This window comes from Sciurus carolinensis, chromosome 8, assembly GCF_902686445.1.
Source record: "Sciurus carolinensis chromosome 8, mSciCar1.2, whole genome shotgun sequence".
NCBI classification, from domain to species: Eukaryota; Metazoa; Chordata; class Mammalia; order Rodentia; family Sciuridae; genus Sciurus; species Sciurus carolinensis.
The window spans coordinates 134389521-134411197 of record NC_062220.1 but is presented as its reverse complement, the minus strand read 5'-3'; the positions used below and the strand labels follow the sequence as shown (position 1 = coordinate 134411197).

Genomic DNA, 21677 nt, shown 5'->3' with positions numbered 1-21677 from the left:
TCTTATCTTACCTCATGTGTCTGTTTCCCACTATAGGACATTTTCTTAACTGCCACCACCTCATTGGTGTGAGCATTTGTGGCCTGTATTAAGAGGGAAGAAGAAAAATAAAAAGAATTAATTATGTTTCAGTTGATTTAACTCTCTGACTTGAAACTTTCACACTTAGTATTCTCACACTTAAGTATCACCATTCCAAGATGCTACAACTTTTGACAGGTCAGATAAGAAGCTTCCACCCCAACTTTAAGGAACAGCTTCTCTTATGTATATGCACAAACACACACATTCAAAAAAGAAAACGATAAAACTAATTTCCAAAATGTCTAAACTGGTTTCACTTTGTGGAATGTCTATCAGTGGAACACCAGTTTAATAAACAAAATGTGGTTATGTAATGAAATAATCACTGAAGAATAAGGTAATCTATATGAAATGTGTTTAGATGGACAGATGTAAAAATTGTCATGACACTAAATAAACTGTACACTGTGATCCTATTTTTTTCAAAATACTAATAATATCAGTAGTGTTTTATGTAGAAAAAAATTATAAAAGAATGCACGTCAAGAGCTGGGGTTGTAGCTCAGTGGTAGAGTGCTTGCCTGGCACATGTGAGGTACTAGAATCGATTCTCAGCACTGTATATAAATAAATAAAATAAAGGCTCATCAACAACTAAAAATAAAAAAAAATACTTATCAAAATATATCAACAATAATTTGAAGAACAGAGTTTTCTGCTAGAACTTTCTGTGGTGATGGAACTGATCTATATCTACATCATCCAAGTCACATGTAAAAGTTGCTAGTGTAACTGAACTGAAGAAATACATTTTAGAATTTTTTTTTTGGTACTGGGGATTGAACTCAGGGACACTCAGCCATGGAACTACATCCCCAGTCCTTTGTATTTTGTTTAGAGACAGGGTCTCAATGAGTTGCTTAGAGTCTTGCTTTTACTGAGGCTGGCTTTGAACTCTTGATCCTTCTGCCTCAGCCTCCAGAGCCACTGGGATTATAGGGGTGCAACACCACACTTGGCTAAATTTTAATTAACTTAAATTTAAATAACCACATATGCCTAGTGACTACTATGTTTAACAGTATACCAGGTAAGACTGACTTTCACCTTCAGGGTTATTTATGTTTTATAATAAGAATATATTACATACACACATTTAAGTATGTGTATGTGTGTAGTTTTTCTATCTGTAAAAGTTGTCTTCTCATAATTATCTCTACTTGTCTTCATCATACCCAAGATAGAAGTTCATCTAAAGCACACACAGAAGTCATAAAAACCTCAACTGAGAGTCCAGTCTCCTCTCAATTTTCTTAAGATTTAAAACTAAACTCCTTAAAATTTTCAAAAAAAACAAGGCATTAAATGATTATCTAATTTGGGTTTTCTTCTAAAAACAGGGCTCTACTTCAGTGCCATATCCCTGATGTAAATAAGTCATTTTGGTAGTGTGACCTATTATTCTGGACCAATAAAGTTATAGCAGTGGCTCAGAGGTTAAAGACTGGAATTCACAACTGTAGAAAAAGACTCGTGATCATTTTCTTTTCTGTGTGTTATATTATAACTGTTCTCTGGCCATGACTTTTTGCTACTTTTCTTTTTGCCCTGTTTATTGAGCATCAACAAGAACTGAAAGGCAACGATGCTCAGAAGAAAAGATCTAAGTATTTGCTCCAGATGGATTATGGATGATATGCTGAGTCTAACAAGGGAGCACTAGGTACCTAAAACTTCCACAGTGTGTTCAACTAAATAAAAAAAAAATGAACATACTCAGTCCTTTTTTTTCTTTGAAGTTTCTTACTACCTTGTTGTTAATGCTGCTAAATTGTGAATTAATTATATAAATCCAAACACACAGAGATATTTTTGCAAGTGACCACTTTCCCCGCCCAAGTATAATATACTCCCAGCTCTGCAAGAGCCGTGTGAGCTTACGATTCCCTGTAAGCTCACTCCCTGGCAGCATTCTGTGTAAAGTTGCAAATTACGAAGAATACCAGAATTGTAGTATTAGGTACAGAAACACTGGTTGCTAGACTCTGGTCTTACTAGCGTGGGTATGATTCAAGAAAAGTCAGAGTTAGCAGTGCCAAGTTCTCCAAGTTCTTCATCAGGCATTCATTCAATAAGTACTCAGTAGGTATTTGCAACTTGTCAGTTATTGGGCTAAATTCTAGGGCAGAATTGGGAGTAAATACACCCAGAGGTACCTATCTCTCCTATGGTAGGAAAGGCAATAAGAAAAATAAAATCATAACAAATAAATGTAAAACTGTAATTGTGATGTGCTACTCTGAGACCCTAAAGTAGAGAAGTGACTTAAGGGAGGTCAGGAAAGCCGCCCGAGAGGGGACAGTGCTTAAGCTCAGTGCAAAAGGATGGCTAGGAGCCAAGAAGATGTAAATGGATAGGAAACCATTCTGGAGAGAACAGCTTCTGTAGGAGCCCGTGAGGGATGAGCAAATGAAAGCATCAGAGCCACCGCAATGAGAAGGGCAGAAAACAGTAGAAGGACCCCGGAGGCTGGCCAGGGTAGGAATTTTGATCTTAGCCTAAGAACAGGGGAGAGCCCTGCAGACCTGCAGGGGAAGTGATCAGATTTACATTTTTTCAAGTTCACTGAGGTGAGGTGGAGAGAGACCAAAGTGGGCTATTGTGGTTGCCCATGTAAGGCACTACCCAGTCTTGGGTACAATGGTGTGAATGACAAAAGGAAGAATCGATTAGCAGGGAGGCGTAACACATAAACACTACTGCAGCAAGTGGGAAAAATTCATTTTTAGGGGACACTCTCCGTGTCCACTATAGATAAAAGGTTAAAGTTTTGGTAGGTTTTATACTAATATACCATTAATTCCCTTTCGATCTGTTTTTCAGTGCCTCATGGGTGAATATGGGCCTGGACTTTCACTTTAGTATCCAGGCAATACAGGCTTCCTGATCACATTCCCATGTCAAAGCTCTCAGGCATCTTCCTGAGTTCTCCGTCTATCATTAGCAACATACAACACACAGTTAGTACCTATTGTTAACAGGGCATTGTGGTAGACTTGAAATGAAATAGTCTTCATCTTTAAGAGGTGTACATCGGCTAAATAAATAGGACTTAGTCCAAAAAGCATTACTAGGGCCTCTGTAAGGTAAGGCTCATTTTGCCCCTGTTATAAATGACTTGTTAGTGAACTTCAAAACAGGCTTGCTTTGTTGTTACCATTCTGAAACATTAGAACTTTGAGAAAGATCTGGCTACTTTTTAAAATAGAAGAGTCAAGTAGGGATTGGGACCATTCTCTGACTCTGGCCCGAGAGAGATTCAGGGAAGATGAATTAATTATCAAGTAACAGAAGGAAAGTAGGAAAAAAATGACCTAAGAATATAATCTCTGAACAAGACAAACAAGTCACAAATGAACACATAGAGAATTTAAAAAATGTTTCGAAAATGTTCTAAACTAGGCAAAACCAAATTACACTGTTTATAGGTACAAAAGTAAGTGGGTTAAATATTAAAAAAAAAAAAAAAAAAAAAACAAGAATACAATCACCATAAAAATCAAGATAGTAGATACTCCTCAGGAAGGGAGAGGGCTGTGTTTTAGAGGAACACAAGGGGCTTCTGGGGTACAATGGTATTCCATTTCTTAACCCTGGGGTGTTTACGTAGAGATTTACCTCCCCTCCCACCCAACTCCCAGAACTTGAGACTGATCCCAGACGTACTCTGCGACTGAGCTACATCCCCAGTTCTTTTTATTTTTTATTTTGAGACAGGGTCTTGCTAAATTGCTGAGCTGCTGAGGCTGGCCTAGAACTTTCAATCCTCTTGCCTCAGTCTCTCAAGTTGCTGGAATTGCTCGCGTACATCACCTCGTTCAGCTAAGATTTCCCTTTTAATTATTCCCTAAGTTATATATTAAAATATATGTGTGTGTATCATGCACACTACTTTATGTATGATATGTTCATAATTAAAAATGGCTTTTTAAAAAAATAACTGTGCAAATAAGACAGGACTTTGGGTCTTTAATGTTATTTTAAGATCAAAGACTAATGAGGGAGCGTTAAATAGAAAAGTATTGCCCTGTTCAGCCATGGAAAGTCAGTTTGTGATGAAATACACTTGAATAGGGGCTGCATACAGAGGGGCAGGAGGAGAAGCAATGGCGATGCTGAGAGCAGACACCAAGGGATGAGGAGGCGTTCAGGGAAAACTCGGCCTGAAGATTCAGCTAGAACAAGAGGATGAGCTGAACATCAGTTCATCAATTCTCATAACCCTACCCAACCAGAGGAACGTAAGGGACCGCTTAAGAGGAAAAGTCAAATATTGTTTGATTTTAAGAAGGTATTTGACAATTAGGTTGGAAAAGAAATGGGTAAAAATCACTACTTATTAATGCTTTAATAGATTAATACTTTAAAGGCAACATTCACTATGCTGATGAAGCAAACTTCTAAGTTATCTAGACTAAAGAACTGCATTTTATATAATGAATTAATGAATTTCAGGTGAATAAGTTTGCTAACATATCAGTTATTTCTCATTTTTATTATCAGGAGACAGTCACATTCTTAGAATGTAACTGAAGCCACCCTTGTACCTTTTCAGCTAAAATACTAACACAACATGTTAACATGATTGTCACCAAAAAGCCTTTGACCATTTCTCTTAATAGCTGTCTGTTCAATCATTTGTCCATTTCTGATTCTTTGTCCACTTGTTCACCCACCCACCCACCTATCCATCCATCCATCCACCCATCCATCCATCCATCTATCCATCCGTCCATCCATCCACCCATCCATCCATTCACCCATCCATCCACCCATTTTTCCATCCCATCCACCCATCCATCCATCCACCCACCCATCCATTCATCCATCCATCCATCCATCCACCCATCCATTCATCTATCCACCCCATCCACCCATCCATTCATCCATCCACCCATCCATCCATTCACCCATCCATCCTCCATTCACCCACCCATCCATCCATCCACCCACCCATCCATTCATCCATCCATCTACCCATCCACCCACCCACCCATCCATTCATCCATCCATCCACCCATCCATCCATACACCCATCAATGCATCTATGCATCCCATCCATCCACCCATCCATCCATCCATCCATCCACCCATCCATCCATTCACCCATCCATCCTCCATCCACCCATCCATCCATCCATCTAGAGTATATTGAATTCCTACTACTGTCTGAAAAATTATTAGTTCCTGGGAATATAACAATGAACAAGATAGATATAACCCCTGTTTTCATGATACATATTATTTAGAAGGGACATGGATGAATAAAAATCTTATATGCAATTGTAAAATTACAACTATGAGGAATGCAATAAATATAAACACAGGAGATCATAAGCAAAAGCCCTGATTAACTGGGTGGAGGGTAGAATAGTAAAAGCTGTCTTGTAGAAGTGACACTCAAGCTGAATCCTGTGAGATGAACTGGGGCTGGACAGGGGTGGGGATGAAATGTGAAGTCACCTAGATGAGGGGAGCAGCTTGTGCAGAGGTCCTGAGGTGGAAAGAGTGTGGCACACAGAGGAATTACACAGGGCTCAACTTCACGCTTGAAACTCCCTGAGCTACCACTGACTTGAAGAAGGCCCACATGTCTGGAACTAGCTGTCCAACAATGGCTATAAATGACAGCAGACGTCATTTAATTTGTAGAACAAATGCAAAAATCAAGCATATTTTACAAGTAATAATTATGTGTGAAGAATACGTAGAGTTCAAACTTTCTTAGTCTGATTGATCTAAATGATATTTTAAAATCACTTACAAAATAAACTGCTCCAAAACTTCCATGTCCAATTTCATGCAGACCAATAAAAAGTTCTTCAGGATCATCCTTATAGAACAGATCAGCAATCTCTGGGTCCTTCGGCACCCCTTTACGCATGATGCCCGGTACTGCAAGTGCGTTGTGTTTTGATGTCCCAGTCAACCGTATCTCTCATTGACAGCTTTAAAAAAATCTTCAGTACCTGTAGAGAAATAAAGTTTGCTGTTAAATTATGTCTAGCACTCTTTGGTGGTAATATAAATACAACTCAGTATTAAGAAGCACCTTATTTCCTAACATGCATGCATGAGGCTCTGGGATCAATCCCAGCAACACACACACACACACACACACACACACACCATCTTGATCTTACAACTGAATAAACAGACAAGTAACCCAAATGAAAAAATTGGCAAAGATCTGAATGGACAATTTTGCAAAAGATATACACAAGGCCATCAACATGTGTAAAGATGTTTACCATCATTAGTTATTAGGGAAAAATGAAAATTAAAACCACAGTGACATACCATGTCATACTCACTAGGAGGGCTGTAATAAAAAGTCAGATAAATATTGGTGAGGACATGGAGAAATCAGAACTCTCCAGCACTGTAGGAGGGAAGTGAAAGGGCAGAGTCTTTAGAAAAAGCTTAAATACTGAGTTCCATTTGACCCAGAAATTCCACTCCTAGGAATAGCCTCAAAACAAATGAAAACATGTCCACATAAATACATGCACATAAATGTTCATACCAGCATTATTCACAATGGCCACAAAGTGAAAACAGCTCAAATTTCCATTAACTGGTAGATGAATAAACAAAATGTGGTATCTCCATGTACAATGGAATATTATCCAGCCATAAAAAGGAGGAACTACTGATAGATGCCATAACATAAATGAACCTTTAAAAAATTATACGAAGTAAAAGGCCGTCATAAGAGACTACATATTATATGACTTCATATATATATATATATATATATATATATATATATTTTTTTTTTTTTTTTGCGGTGCTGGGGATTGAACCCAGGGCCTTGTGCTTATGAGGCAAGCACTTTACCAACTGAGCTATCTCCCCAGCCCCATTTATATATTTTTAAAAAATTTCCAGAAAAGGCAAATCTATAGAGACACAAACTAGATTATTGGTGACCTAGGAATGGGGGTTTGGAAAGTGACAACTAAAGGGTATGGACTTTCTTTTCAGGGTGTTAAAAATGTCCTCAAATTGTGGCAATGGTTGCATAACTGTGACTGCACTTAGAACCACTCAGCAGTAGGTTTTGAATGGGTGAACTGGGTAGTATACAAATTCTATCTTAATAAAGATGTTACAAAAAGCATTTTGGTAAAATATTTTAATAATAATAGCTGACATCTATTAAGTGTTAGGTTGTCAGACAACACTAAACTTACATATATTGTCTCCTTTAATCTTCACAACAGCTTTACAATGTAATGACTTTATCTTAATTTTATAGAACAAACTAAGACTTTAGGAGGTGAAACGACTTCCCCATGGCCAGAAGCCAGTATTTCTCACCACTGTGATCCAAATCCAGCAAAGTCCATGCTCTTGATTGACATATTTTATCTTTATAGAGCGGTAAGGGTAAATAAACAATTCTTAATTAACCACTGGAAGAAACTCCAAGAAATTTGGAGACTATTTGCAATGTCCATGTAAAGAAGCAAGTTATTCCATTGCTACACAAAATGCTGAGTTCATAGTGCTCATTAATAGAAGAGTACCATTGTGAGTAGTTTATATGTTAATCTGTAGTCACATATTTATTTGTTGTAGATCCATTACTTTATTTTTTTGAAAAACACTGAAATGTGAGTTTTCATCTTTATTTTTCGTTGTAAATAACCTCTCCCTCCCACATACAGGTAGTCATTTATTTCAACATCTGAACCTATCAACAGCATAGTTTGTGTTTCTTCCTTGACCCACTCATTAACTAAACTGTAAATCTAGCTACTGGCCAATGAAACTATTTTTTTCAAAACATGAATGGGCTTCACTCTAGAAGAGAAAAAGGTCATCAATTAAAGAAGTAAGAGTGACAGTGCCAAGAGGTATTTTTCTCTTGTAGCACAACAACCTTAGGTGACAATGTACAGGACTTCCTATGCTAAGTCACTGCCATGTGTAGTAGGTTGTCAACCTACTATCCAGTCACCTACCCGACTTACTCTTTCATTCAACAAGTACTTCCTGAGAGCTTGCTATTTGCCAGACACCATACTGGGCTGGGTGATAGAAAAAGAATGGAATGAGGTCCCTATCCTTACGGGCTTAGAGTCAAATGGGGTAAAGACACTAAACTAAAATAATGCAAAAATGGTTATAATAGCTTGATATTATGAGGAAAAAGTAAGTATTTCTTAACATAAGATACAATAGGTTAACCCAGCCTCTCTGTTACTCAGAACGGGAAAAGACTGCCTTTTTAGAGAAAATAAACGCAGTGCATTCAATGTGGATGGATGGGAGAGCTGGAAGGAGAGAGCACGGAGTTGGTGTGAAGCCAAGAAAGACCACAAAAGGTCTTTCACACCATGTTAAGGAATCTGGACTTTATCCTGAGGGTAGCAGGGTGCCACTGAAAGCTTTAAATAGGAACACGGATTCTCCGGCCAACACTGCACCTGTCGTCCTGGACAGCTGATCAGCCAATCCCTACACAACACTCGAGCATAAAGTCACTGCGTCAACACTGTTGGGAAAGAATCTTAAATCTAGCTCTTTGTCAGCAGGTAACTGAAAAGCACAAAATGAAAACTCCAAAAGTGTTCCTGTGTTCATTGTTTGAGAATAGAAAAGAGAAACAGTGGAGTAAATCAATGATGTGCCTTTCTGGAGACTATACACAAAAGGCAAATTATGAGATTGCCTTTAAGAAAAACACAAAGTTATGAACTAAATTTATGAGAACAAATTTTTTTCAATCACTGAAATGCATTTTAAACTTCTGAATATTTTGACTTCGATGTGAATAAAGTTAAGCCCCTCGCTCCAACAAGACAAGTTAAGCCCTGTGGACAATCATTTGGGGGGAAAAACAGATTAGTATAGCATACTATAAACTGATTTTTAAAGAAATAAACATCTAAATGTGAAAAAGAGACCATAAAAAACTTCTAGAACAAATTACAAGTGAATCTCTTAATTACTAAACAACATACAAGCAGCAAAAACGATAAGCTAAAATCAGTAAGTGTGACTACATAAAATTAATAACTTCTTTTAAAAACTATAATAAAGGGACTTCTCCTTCTGGCCAAGATGGAATAATGGAGACCAGATTTATCATCTGGCACAAGAATCATCTAAAACACTGGATAAAACATATGAATGATGACATTTCAAGACAATGGATATTAGGTAAAGAAGGACAATGATCTCTGACTTGAGAAGTTAGTGATGAGAGCCGTGACTGACTCAGCCTCATGCCCTAGGAGACTTTTCAGGCCACGCTAGAGAAAGAAGGAATGCAGGCAGAGCCGGGTGGACTCCTTGAGTAGAAGAGACAGAGGTGAGGGCCCAGGGTGAGCAAGGTGGCTAGAGTTTGCAGGAGAGAGCAGCACAGAAAGAGAGGATGGAGATATGCAGAAGGTTCCCCGAAGGTCTTCAGTCGAGTACTGATTAGTGCAAGCCAGAAGAGTACCCTAGTCCAGGAAAGCGCTAACTGAAAGGGCCTGGGGAAGCAGTACCTACAGCTCGGGGAGGGCTGTGGACTGTACTTGTTTCTACTAGCCAGGACACACAGTCTCCCAAGTTCATGGGGCATTCTTTACTCAGTATCTGTGTTTGCCTTAGGAGTGGAGAATAATTCACCTTAGCCTTAAAACTGGTCTGTAATGTCTGACAAATTTTAAAAGCAATACCTAGAAGGACCAAATTACTTCCAAATAACTTAACTATATTCCAGAATAAAGCTCAAAAACATTTAAAGAAATTAAAACATATCCAGTATCCAAAAAGGTAAAATTCATAATGTTTAACATTCAATAAAAAATTACCAGGCAATGCCAGGTGCAGTGGCAGAGGCTCGTAATCTCAGTGACTTGGGAGTCTGAGGTGGAAGGTTTCCAAGATGGAGGTCAGTCTCAGCAACTTAGCAAGGTCCTATGCAACTTAGCCAGACCTCACCTCAAAATAAAAAATAAAAAGGCCTGAGAGTGCAGCTCAGGGTTAAATCCCCATTACCAAAAAATAAAAAATAAAAAAATAAAGAAGTAGGAAAATATGACTCATAATGAGGAGAAAAATAATTGAAGCCAATGTGAGGATATTAAAACATTTATTATAACTATGTTCTATATATTTATAAAGTTAGAGGAAATATAAAACATGCAAAATAGAGATATGTGATATAAAGAGACTCAAATCTCTAGAGGCAAAAGCTGCAATAAAATGTCTGAGAAGAAAAATATGCAGCATGGGATGAATAGCAGATGAGACTTGGCAGAAAAAAAAAGGTTAGTGAATTTGAAGACCTAGTAATAGAAACTATCCAAAATGAGGGCTGGGGTTGTGGCTTGGTAGCAGAGTGCTTGCTCACATTGTGAGGCACTGGGTTCAGTTCTTAGCACTGTACATAAATAAATGAATAAAATAAAGGTCCATCAACAACTAAAAAAAGTTTAAAAAAGAAACTATCCAAAATGAAATACATAGAGAAAAAGTACTAACAAGACAAAGAAAAACAAACAAATCAGAGCATCAGTGACCTGTGGACCACCTTCAAGCAGCCTGGTGTATGTCTCATTAGAGTCCCTGAAGAAGAGGATAGAGATGTCAGGACAAGACAAAAAAAAAATCAATCTACCTACCTAGCTACCTGCTAGGGATTGGACTCAGGGTGCTTAATTACTGAGCTACATCCCCAACCATTTTTGTTTTTTATTTTGAGATAGGGTCTCCCTATGTTGTGAGGCTGGTTTTGAACTTGTGATCCTCCTGCCTCAGTCTCCCGAGATGCTGTGATTACAGGCGTGTGCCACCACGCCCAGCAGAAAAATTATTTGAATAACAATAGAAAATTTTACAAAACTGGTGATCATAAATCCCCCAAATCTACAATGTCTATGAAACTCAAGTACAAGAAACATGAAGAAAATTAACCAAGGTACATCATAATAAATTGTTTACAACCTGGGATAAAATTATAAAAGTAGCCAGAGGAAAAAAAATGCTATGGATAGAGGAACAAGGGCACAATGGCAATGGATCCCTTGTTATGATATTACAAGTGAAAAGACAGCAGGACAACATCCTTAAAGTGTTGAAAAAAATTGAAAAAAGACCTTGTCAAACTAGAATTCTATACCCAATGAGAATATCTTTGAAAAAAGAAGTCAGAATAAAGGCTTTAGAACATGTGAAATTGAAAGAATTCATGAACTACAGGAAATGTTAAAGGAAAACCTTTAGACAGAAGGAAAACCACACTAATCTGAAATACAGATCTATGCAAAAGAATGAAAGCAGCAAAAGTGGTAAATATTTGCCTACATATGTCAGATTTTCCCATTATTTAAATTTCTTTATAACACAATTGAATATTTAAACAAAAATAACAGAGTGACGTTTAGGACATAGGTAGAAGTAATTGCATGCTAGCACTAAGTCTGGGAGGAGAGAAATGGAAATAAAGTGTTGTGAAATTGTTATACTCTAGTGAAATGGCATGATATTAGTTGGTTGTATAAATACACACATACATATTTATAAATGCATATGCTTTTATGTATAGTATACACACCTTAAAAAGACACAAATAAGGCAAATCACAAGTCTGAGGTCAGCCTCAGCAACTTAGAGAGACCCTGTCATAAAATAAAAATATAAAAAGGGCTGGAGGAGTAGCTCATTGTTAAAGCACCTCTGGGTTCAAACCCCAGTTTCCCCATCTCCCTAAAAGAGGTCATAACAATATTAAATGTTTGTGCATCTAAGGGCTTTAAGATATGTGTTTAAAAACTGTTTTAACTGCAAGGAAAAATAGCCAAATTCATAATTATAGTTGGAGATTTCAATACCTGCTCTTAGTAACTGACAGAAGACAGAAAATTAGTAAGGATAAAGAAGACTGATACACAGCTATCAGCCATTTTGATTATCTGATATTTACGACTAGGCAGGCCACCCAGTGGTATCAGTGATATTCAAGGGCACACAGAAAATTCACTAAGGAATGGCATATTCCCAACCATAAAACACTAAGGAATGGCATATTTCCGACCATAAAACACTAAGGAATGGCATATTCCCGACCATAAAACAAGACTTAATAGATGAAAGGAATTTAGAACATTTTAAGTATATTCTGTGAATATGGCAGATTTTAGATTAGAAATCAATAGGTAGATATCTGAAAGGTAGCTATCTGAAAAATCCCAAATATATCAAAATTTAATAACATGTTTTAAAATAAACCATGGGTCTGAGAACAAAGCAAGACAGAAATCAGGATATACTTTGATTTGAGTGAAAATGTAAGTACATTGTATCAAAATTTGTATGCTGCTGCTAAAGCAGAACTTAGAGGGAGATCTATAGCACTAAACTCTGGTCTTAGAAAAGAATAAGGTGAATAAAAGTCTCAAATCAATGACTTTAGCTTGCATTATTAAAAAAAATCTAGAAAAAGAGCAAATTAAACAAAGTAAGCAGAGAGAAGAAATAATAAAGATTAAGGCAGAAATCAATGAAATTAAAAATACAAAAGTGAAAAAAATCAATGAAAGCAAAGTTGATTGAAAAAAAGAATCATATTTATAAATCTCTTACCAGATTCATAGATAAAAAAGTTAGAAAATGTAATTACTAATATCAGGACAGAGAGAGGTGACATTGGTGGAGGTTCCACAGACAGAAGCAGGGTAATCAGGGACTACCATGAACAATGTTATGCAAATAAATTCAACAACTTAGATGAAATGACAAATATAATGAAAAAGAGAGAGAGACAGACAGACACAAACTGCCACAGTTTACTCCAGAAGAAATAGAAAATCTGCTTGACCCTGTATCTATTAAAGTAATTGAATTCATAATTTAAAATCTTCCCACCACAAAGAAAACTCCAGGATCAGGTGGCTTCATCAGTGATTCTACCAAACATCTAAGGGAGAAACACCACCACTTCTCTATGACTCTCCCAGAAAACAGAAAAAAAGAAACAGTTCCTAGGACTCATTCTGTGAGGGCTGTTGCCTTGACATCAAAAACAAAAGCACAATTCATAGAAGGAACACTGATAAATCAGACTTCATCAAAATTAAAAAATGTCTGTTTTTTGAAAGACACTTAATGAAAAGACAAGCAACATGTTGGGAGAAAAATTTTTGCAAAACATATCTCATAATGGGCTTAAAAATATAAAGAATCCTCAAAATTCAATAGTTAAGAAAATAGCCCATTTTTTAAACTGGGCAAAATATCTGAAAAGGCACTTCATCAAGGCAGATAAATGAATGGCAAGAGAAAGATGCTTGCCATCTACTCCGTAGGAGATGCAAATTAAAACTACACTGAGATACTACTACGTACCTATTAGAATGGCTAATATCAAAAGAACTGACCACACCAGGCACTGGCAAGAATGTGAAGTCACTGGGTCTCTCACACACTGCCAGTGGGAATGCAGAATGGTATGAACGCTTTGGAAAAACAGTTTGCTAGTTTCTTAAAAAGTTAAACATACACCTACTGTACGTTGTAGCCCCTTCACTTTTAGGCATTTACCTAAGAAAAATAATAGCCTATATCTTTACAAAGTCCTGTACATAAAAGTTCACAGCAGGCTTATTTTTCATGTTGAAACTGGAAACAACCCAAATGTCCATCAACAAATGAATATATAATCAATCTATGGTACACACAAAGGAATGTAACTCAGCAATAAAATGAACGATTAATACACGCTGCAACATGCGTGAATCTCAAAACAATTATGCTGAGTGAAAGAAGTCACATAAAAAGAAGTATATACTTTATGATCTCATTTATATAAAACACGAGGAAATCCTATAGTGACAGAAAGCACATCAGGGATTGCCTAGGGGCAGGGTGGGTGTGAGAAGACCTGGAAAGGGGCAAGAAGAAGCTTTTGAGTGATGGATGTGTTTATTATCTTCATCCTGATGATACTTCCATAAAGAATTATATATGTGTGTGTACACAAATGAAGTGGAAAAGTTCCTGCAAACTGTGTGCCCATTAAAAGTCATTCTTACTATCAGAGAGGTGAGCTCATACATGAACATACACATCAACAAACTCAAAAGAATTAAACAGGAAATTTTAAAAAATAGCTGTGGTCACTAATGGTATGGAATACATGTAACTTCATTAGTAATCAATTAAGTAAAAGTTAAAATAATAAGACACCTTATATCACCTACCAAATTGGCAAAATAATAGAAAAAAAGAAATGTTTTGGCAAGAACACAATGAAATAGTCACTCTAACACATTGCTGAAATGTGTAAGTCCTTTGACTCAGTAATGCCCTTTTGGGAATTTATACAAGACAGTTTCTTTTTTGTTTATTTTGTTTTAGCAAAAAAGGAGTAAGCAGGTGGGACACAGAAAGACTGTGATAGTGGAGATGGGAAATGTGGCTTCTTTAACCTGCAAGTCTGGATTTCTTAGTTGCTTGTATATTATCTGAAGTAAGTATTGGAATTTCTAGTAAATTTTTAATTCTTTCTTGCTTATCTGTATTGAAATTTTTTTTGAAAATCCTATTATTTCTGTAATTAGACAAAAGGTGAAATGAAACTGCTATGTTTTGAAGGTCCACCAAAGACCCATGAGTCAAAGGCTTGTTCCCCATCCTGGAACTACTGTGGAGTGGTACCTTTAAGAGGAGAGGCCTAGTGGGAGGTCTTTAACTCATTGGGGGCATGCCCGTGAAGGGGACAATGGGACCACACTTCCCTTCATCATTCACTCCCTTGCCTCCTGGTGATGAAGTATGTAGGTCTGCACTACTATGAGCTTGCACCATGGACCCAAAGCAAGGGGGCTAAGAGAGCTGACTGAAACCTCCGTAACTATGAGACAAAATCAACCTTTTCTCTTTATAAGTTGATTATTTCCAGTATTTCACTATAGTGATGGAAAGCTGACAAACACAGAAACCATTTATATATATCAATATCAACAAAAAATGGACACACATACATATTTCTAGAGAACATTTCTTGATAACAGGAATCAAGAAACTTTAAGACCATTTCTTTTAACCAAGTAAATTCCCATTTTGTAAGCTATGACTGAAAATAATGAAAATTTATGTGGAAATAATTTATATGGAAATAATTTGAAACAAACATTGTTATAGAAGAATGATTTATCCCAATTTCTGTTTTTACTTCACCTCTCATTTTTCTTACAAAGATAATAAAAAATTCATCACAGAAAAGCCAGAAAACACAATCCACTTCCAGTTTTTAGGAGAAAGCTAAGTCATGAATCTATGGACAATACCTTTTTGTATGTGGCACAAAATGCAATGTATTGTTTAGATTCATGTTAGCAGCAATCTTCTTTTTTCTTCTATAACTTTAGTATTTTGTACTTATGGTGCACCTATGAGGAAAAAAGGATAAAGATATATAATTATAGGAACAAAATTAAGGAAGCAATAATTAAGGCAGGGCATGTTAGCACATGCCTGTAGTCCCAGCTACTCAGGAGGCTGAGGCAGGAGGATCTCTTGAGCACAGGAGTTTGAGGTCAGTCTGGACCGCACTGTGAGGCACCTGTCTCAAAAAAAAAAAAAAGAAGAGGACGACGACAAAGGAAGAAGCAGTAATTGCTAACGTGGTAGTTTTAAATATTTACAAATGTAATATTACAAAGTTAAAATTATATCTTCATCCATGGATGACAAAAGTAAATCCATGATTTTTACAACAAAGACACGACATAGTCTCTCACAGGCAGTACTTAGGAAACAAACGTGTCAGTAGATCTCAGAATCTACATTGAGCTTCCACTGGTTTATTTGCATCCAGGGTGACTCAATAAAAGCTAACGGCAGATGGGACTAATATGACAGCACACGGCAGTGCTACTGGTTCTCTGTCAGGAAGGCTTATATTTTCAGTGGCTCCTCTGATAGCCATGATGATTTGGTTGATTCAGCTACCTCCCTTTCTGAGGCTCTCCCACAGCCATTTCTCCCATTTTGGGAGTAATAACTGTCTCAGTGGTCTGTTAAAGAAGTCCATGCCCAATGTAGAAAATCTAAAAGTCTGAATTGTATATATGTGTACATTTATATATATACTGTTATATATATGTTATATATACTATTAGAAAATCCATAATACCAACCCAGAAAAAAAACCCCACTAACAATGGGCATACTTGTCTCCATGTGGATATTTATTTCTTCATGTCATTATTTCTTTCATTATACAGCTGAGATCTACATATAATTTCAGTCTACCTCTTTAATCTCATTTGCTATTATGAGCATGTTGCCATATCACCAAACACTGTTCACAGAGATCATTTAATGACTTCTCGATGGAGTCAACTCATTCACAACTGTTTCTCCACAGCTGGAAACAAGGCTATATTCAGGTCTTTGTTCTGTTGCATTATTTTACAAAGTGTTTTGAAGATCTTTGTGTATTTACTCATCTGTGCTTGGGAGACTTTCTTTGGGACAGATTTCTAGAAGTAGAGTTACTGGATCAATGAATATAACAATTTAGAACTTGTGTTTACTGGAAATATTTTTGGATGTTCGGCTAGCTTTGGAGATGAAGACCTTATAGGAAAAATAATTGGAAAAACAGTATTTCCATTTTCATGTTTTTCTTGCTGAGGATATCCCAAATTTCCTCTCATGCTTACATTTATAAACTGTACTTTTTGATTATTTTTGTTATTCCCTCTGATTCTTTCTGTGGCTGTGGAAGGCTTTAGATCAACTGGCAGCTAAAACTTGCCTACATGCAACATCATTACATTTTACCTAACCACTAAGCAATCAATTGTGGGAATGTTTACATGTCCACCTTGCTATTGCAGTCCGATTATACCTTCAGTGAACTAAAATATTCCTTATGACCCTAAACAACACTGGATACTACATTTCTAGGAAACTGGCTTTAAATAAAGCATATGTCCATCCTCATGCCTAGTTTCAAATGCAAGAGATGTTTGCTATGGCCATGTGTGCTTACTATTTATCTTCTCCTTAAATGCTTATTCATTTTTACAGAATTTTGAAAAATGCATATTCTCTGCATCTTTGGTTGCACATCTCTACAAATGTCTTAAAATGAACTTCCTTGGATTTCTAGGAATTAAACTTCTCCATTTTATCTTTTCTTGTTTTTAGACCACTGCATTGTAGGGGTTCTAAAGCCCATATTCCTGAAGTTCAGGCATTAAACCTAAAGGGTGCTTTCCATTTACTTCCATTTCATCACCCCCCTTCTTTCTCCATACATGTCTCTGGCATCCCAAAAAACTGTCTCATGAACTATTTTTGCTATGGTTCCTTTGCTTCTCTCTGATCCCTAAATGATGTGTTTCTCCAAGGACCTGCCAAGTGCTCTGCATAACTGTAAGCTGCTCTCTTCACTTCTGTCCATTTAACGGTATTAAATAACACTATGTCACTGGCGATCCCAACCTCCTAAGCCTCAGTCCCATGTTTTAAAACATCTATTTGGCTTCTCCCCTACAAGGCTCACAAATTCCTCACATCAACTTAGACATTTCCTTTTCCCTTGACCCTTACACTCAATTAATCCTCAATTCTGCATCAAACATTTCTTCCTACACATTTAAAACTTTCCATTCTGTGGCATCAGTTTTCTCTTCTCTGTTTCTGCTCTTTCAGTCTCTATTCTATCTTTTCTGGAATTCATCTTAAAAACACTATCACCATAATCATCTTCTTAAAGCTTACAGTTCAGATAATATCACATTTCTGCTCAAAATCCTTCAAAGTACAAAGAATGCAGAATCCTTCCTACAGTATAAAGAAAAACTCTTCTTTAACTAACAATCAGTTCTGGCTTCAGACAACTACTCTAACCTGAATTCTAAAACTCAGTAATTGGGGGAAAAATGAATTACTATTCCATCATATACCCATGCAGACTTTTCATTTCTTTTCACACTTGATCTCTTTGTGCTGGTTCCCCTGTCTACACTGTCCACATACCAACCACTCTCACAGTCCATCTAAATGTCATCCTTTTCTATAAAACCTATCATCTTCTCTATCCTTGTATCCTTCAGTTTTAAATACTCAGGTATCAACACTCTGGATGTCAAGTGCTTCTTCAGAGTAGGGTAATGTCTAAGTCCCTGTTTGGATCTATCCTTTTATCCTCAAGTTATCTTTTTAAAAAACTCCTCTTTAGTGAGATGTAATTGAAATATATAATCTACCCATTTAAAGCAAACAACTCAATGGCTTTTAGAATATTAACAGATAATACCACAGTTACTTTTAGAACATTTACATTACCAAACAAACAAACCCCTTGTAGTCATCACCTTCCTTGACCTCCATCCTAAGAAAACACTAATCTGCTTTCTGTCTCCATATGATCTCCCTGCTCTGGATATTTCATAAGAACAGAATCATACAATGTGGTCATTTACAGCTGGCTTCTTTCACTTAGCGTAATGTTTTCAATATTCAGCCAGTTTACAGTCTGGCTCAGTGTTTCACTTCTGGTTATTGCCAAATTATATTCCATTATATGAAGAGACAGTATTTTTTCTCACCTATTCATCAGTTGATGGACAATTGGGCTCTTTCCACTATGGTTATTTTGGATAATGCTGACATAATCATTTGTGTACAAGTTTTTGTGTGGACATGTTTTCACTTCTCTGGAGCATAAATCACCTACAAGTGGAACTGCTGGGCCCTGTGGCATTTTTATATAGCATATACTCCATAAAAATCTGTTGAAATCACCTTCGCTTTCCATTCCACTCTTGGAACTGAAAATGATAATTTGAATTCTTCTTCCTCCCAAAAGATGAACAAGACATATTTTTCCTTCCAAGAGGATAGCATTTTAAGAATTAGCTAAAATGATATGCACAGACTCATTTTTTTCCCTCTTGCTTGACCTCTTGCAACCTCAAGTGTTATATTTACAGTGATAATTGAGAACTGTGCCAAGAATGTAGACTTTTGGGTCTTGGGCCCTTGGGCCAATGAGACAACCCAGCTAGCTTAGAGTAGATTTCATCAGAGACAAGCGAATAAAATAGTGTTCTTCACTCATTCCCTAAGAAATGGAAATCTGCCAACAATGGTAATCAAGTAAATTACTTTTCACAGATATTATAACAATTTGAGAGAGAATACTTGGTAGAATAGAAATATACTTTTTTTCATAATTTCCCCTTTCCCAGAAGCTTTGGAGTAAGATGATTCACAGAGGATTTTAGTTGCCTTTCAAATGTTTCAATAACACCTCTTCAACAATAAACCTGGAGCCAACTAATTTGAGTACTCCAGAATATTTTAGCATTAAAAAGGGAATAAGTATTAGAATGTTTCATATTGGAAAAAATTTTTAAAGATTAGCCATTTCAAACCCCCACCCCCCCTTTTTTTTTGACACTGAATCTCAGGAAAGCTAAGTGCTACATCACACCTATGTGGCAGTGTTACCTCAAATTAAAACCCAGGACTTCTCATTTCCTAGTCCTGAAGGCTTTTCCCTGAACCACATTGCCTAAGACTTTGGGAACACCAAAAATTTGCTGTTTTGGAGGATAATCAAGAAAATGCTAATTTAATGCAAGATTGGATTTCTGTGTCATTATTCTTATCAAAAAGATCTCATAGCCTTAATATACAGTGGTGGATTCAGGTTCTTTTGAGAACTGGAGACTTCTTTAAGGAAAAGAACAGAAGACAGGTGCAATGGTGCATATGTGTAATTGAAGAGACTTGGGAGGCTGAGGCAGGAGGATCAAAACCTCGAGGCCGGCCTCATCAACTTAGCAAGACCTTGTCTCAAAACAAAACAACAATAAGAAAAAGCCTAGGGATGTAGCTCAGTGGTGGAGTGCTTGCATAGCATGGGTAAGGAAGGGTCTTTGAAGGGTCTGGGGCAAATAAGGGATCCCAGAACTCATGCTTCATAGTAAATAACTGTGAACAAGTGCAAATAACTATAAATTACTTATTTTATTCATAATCTTTCTCCCAGAGGGTAGACTAAGGCAGGTAAAAATTTTATTTTATAGCAGCAAAAAATGAAGTATAAGCAGGTGACTTACCTTTTTTCAAAGTCACATAGTTAGGACTAGTACAATGCCAATTTTCCTCAACCCTCTATTCCTACCATGCAACTCTCCTTACAGACTGGAAAAGAATTATCTTTAAAGAAAGCAAGAAAAAAAAAAAAACACTTATTTTTGTTAGTTGCTGTTTCAGTCTGCCGCCAATATTTAACTATTATTACGAGGTAAGAAAACTGCTTTGATAGTACTTTCATTTTCAAAATGAAACTAGATGACAGTTGCTTTTATGCACTGTGATCACACAGACCACTGTGTATAGACATCGTGGCATTTGATAGCTGGAAAGGGACCTTTCAGTCATCTAAGTTCTACTTGGCAAATAATGCAGAAGTGGCCAGGTTTATTGATGATCATAATAACGATGACCTTTAGACCACTTCCAGGTCAACTGACATTAAATTATATGAAGAAGATTCTTCTAGTCAGTCCTCATGGCTTTACCTACGTATGCTAAAATGTATGACTATCAATTGTTTTGGTTTATTACAGAATATTATTTTCTCCATCCCTTAAAAAACAGATGTTTAGGTTAAGAGACAGATTAGAAAGGAAAGGCTCCTCTGGGTCCTTTAAATTTAATACTGAATATCTTTGTTCTGTCTGCTACTTTGATATGAGGCCAGCAACCTGAGATCAATTATACATTTATTTTCCAAAAAAGGTACTTTACATGGGTCTTAAAATCAAGACCAGCACAAAAATGGTGCTCATCTGTCTGCATAAATTCCAAATTATTCTAACAGATTTCACCAGCTTTTAAAGTCTTTATTATACACTATAATCATATGTATCAAACATGGGATATGAAAACTCTGAATAATTATAATACACCCTAATGATAATTTACTCTTAAGGTTTCTCGAACTTGATTAATATTCATTCATATTCTGTATTGAAAAATTCTTAAAGATTCCTAACATTTTTCTTAAATTACTTTTGGTTATTTACTTCACTGATTTATTTACACATTCATTCATCCAGCAAATGTATATTAAGTAGCTAATATGTGTCCAGCACTGAACAAGGCTTTAAGTTCTTCCTGGGCTTATGTTCTAGTGCAGGAAGACACATCAATGTGGATATGGCATTTACTAATAAATATTAAGAAGAAAAACTTAAATGAAGCAGGGTCAATTGGCAGACTAGTTCTCTCTGATAAGGAAACAGTTGAGCAGAGAACTGAAGATGGAAAAAAGCTCTGAAGACACCTGGCAAGGAAGGGTGGTCCAGGCAGAGGAAAGAGCAAGACTGCTTGGTGTAAGTGAGGGAAGCCAGCGGGCCGATTGGGTACAGCAGAGTGAGTACTGGGGATGCAGCAATGGACGGGAGCTAAGGCCTCATGGAACAAATTTAATTTTAATTCCAGGCCCAGAGAGACAAAATGCTGTATCTTCTCACTTTGGCACAGATTCTAAAACAACTGAACCCACAGAAGCAAAATGATTACTAGAGACCATGACACTAGGAGAATGGGGAGCTCTTGGGCAA

At 36.7% G+C, this 21677-nt stretch overlaps 1 protein-coding gene across 5 annotated transcripts in view; it reads right to left on the bottom strand.

The window, feature by feature from the left end:
- Taok3 (TAO kinase 3) overlaps nt 1-21677 on the bottom strand; it is a 170605-nt gene that overhangs the window by 76933 nt on the left and 71995 nt on the right. For 2 of the 5 annotated variants that reach the window (XM_047560812.1, XM_047560813.1), the window contains 3 exons: nt 15372-15473; nt 5849-6053; nt 12-83 (listed from right to left, as the gene is read on the bottom strand). In XM_047560812.1, coding sequence (XP_047416768.1) covers nt 12-83; nt 5849-5968 — 192 coding nt within the window. In that variant the 5' untranslated portion in view covers nt 5969-6053; nt 15372-15473. Of the gene's footprint in view, nt 1-11; nt 84-5848; nt 6054-15371; nt 15474-20165; nt 20266-21677 lie in introns of all 5 variants that reach the window. The other 3 variants (XM_047560815.1, XM_047560816.1, XM_047560814.1) reach the window with 2 other exon arrangements.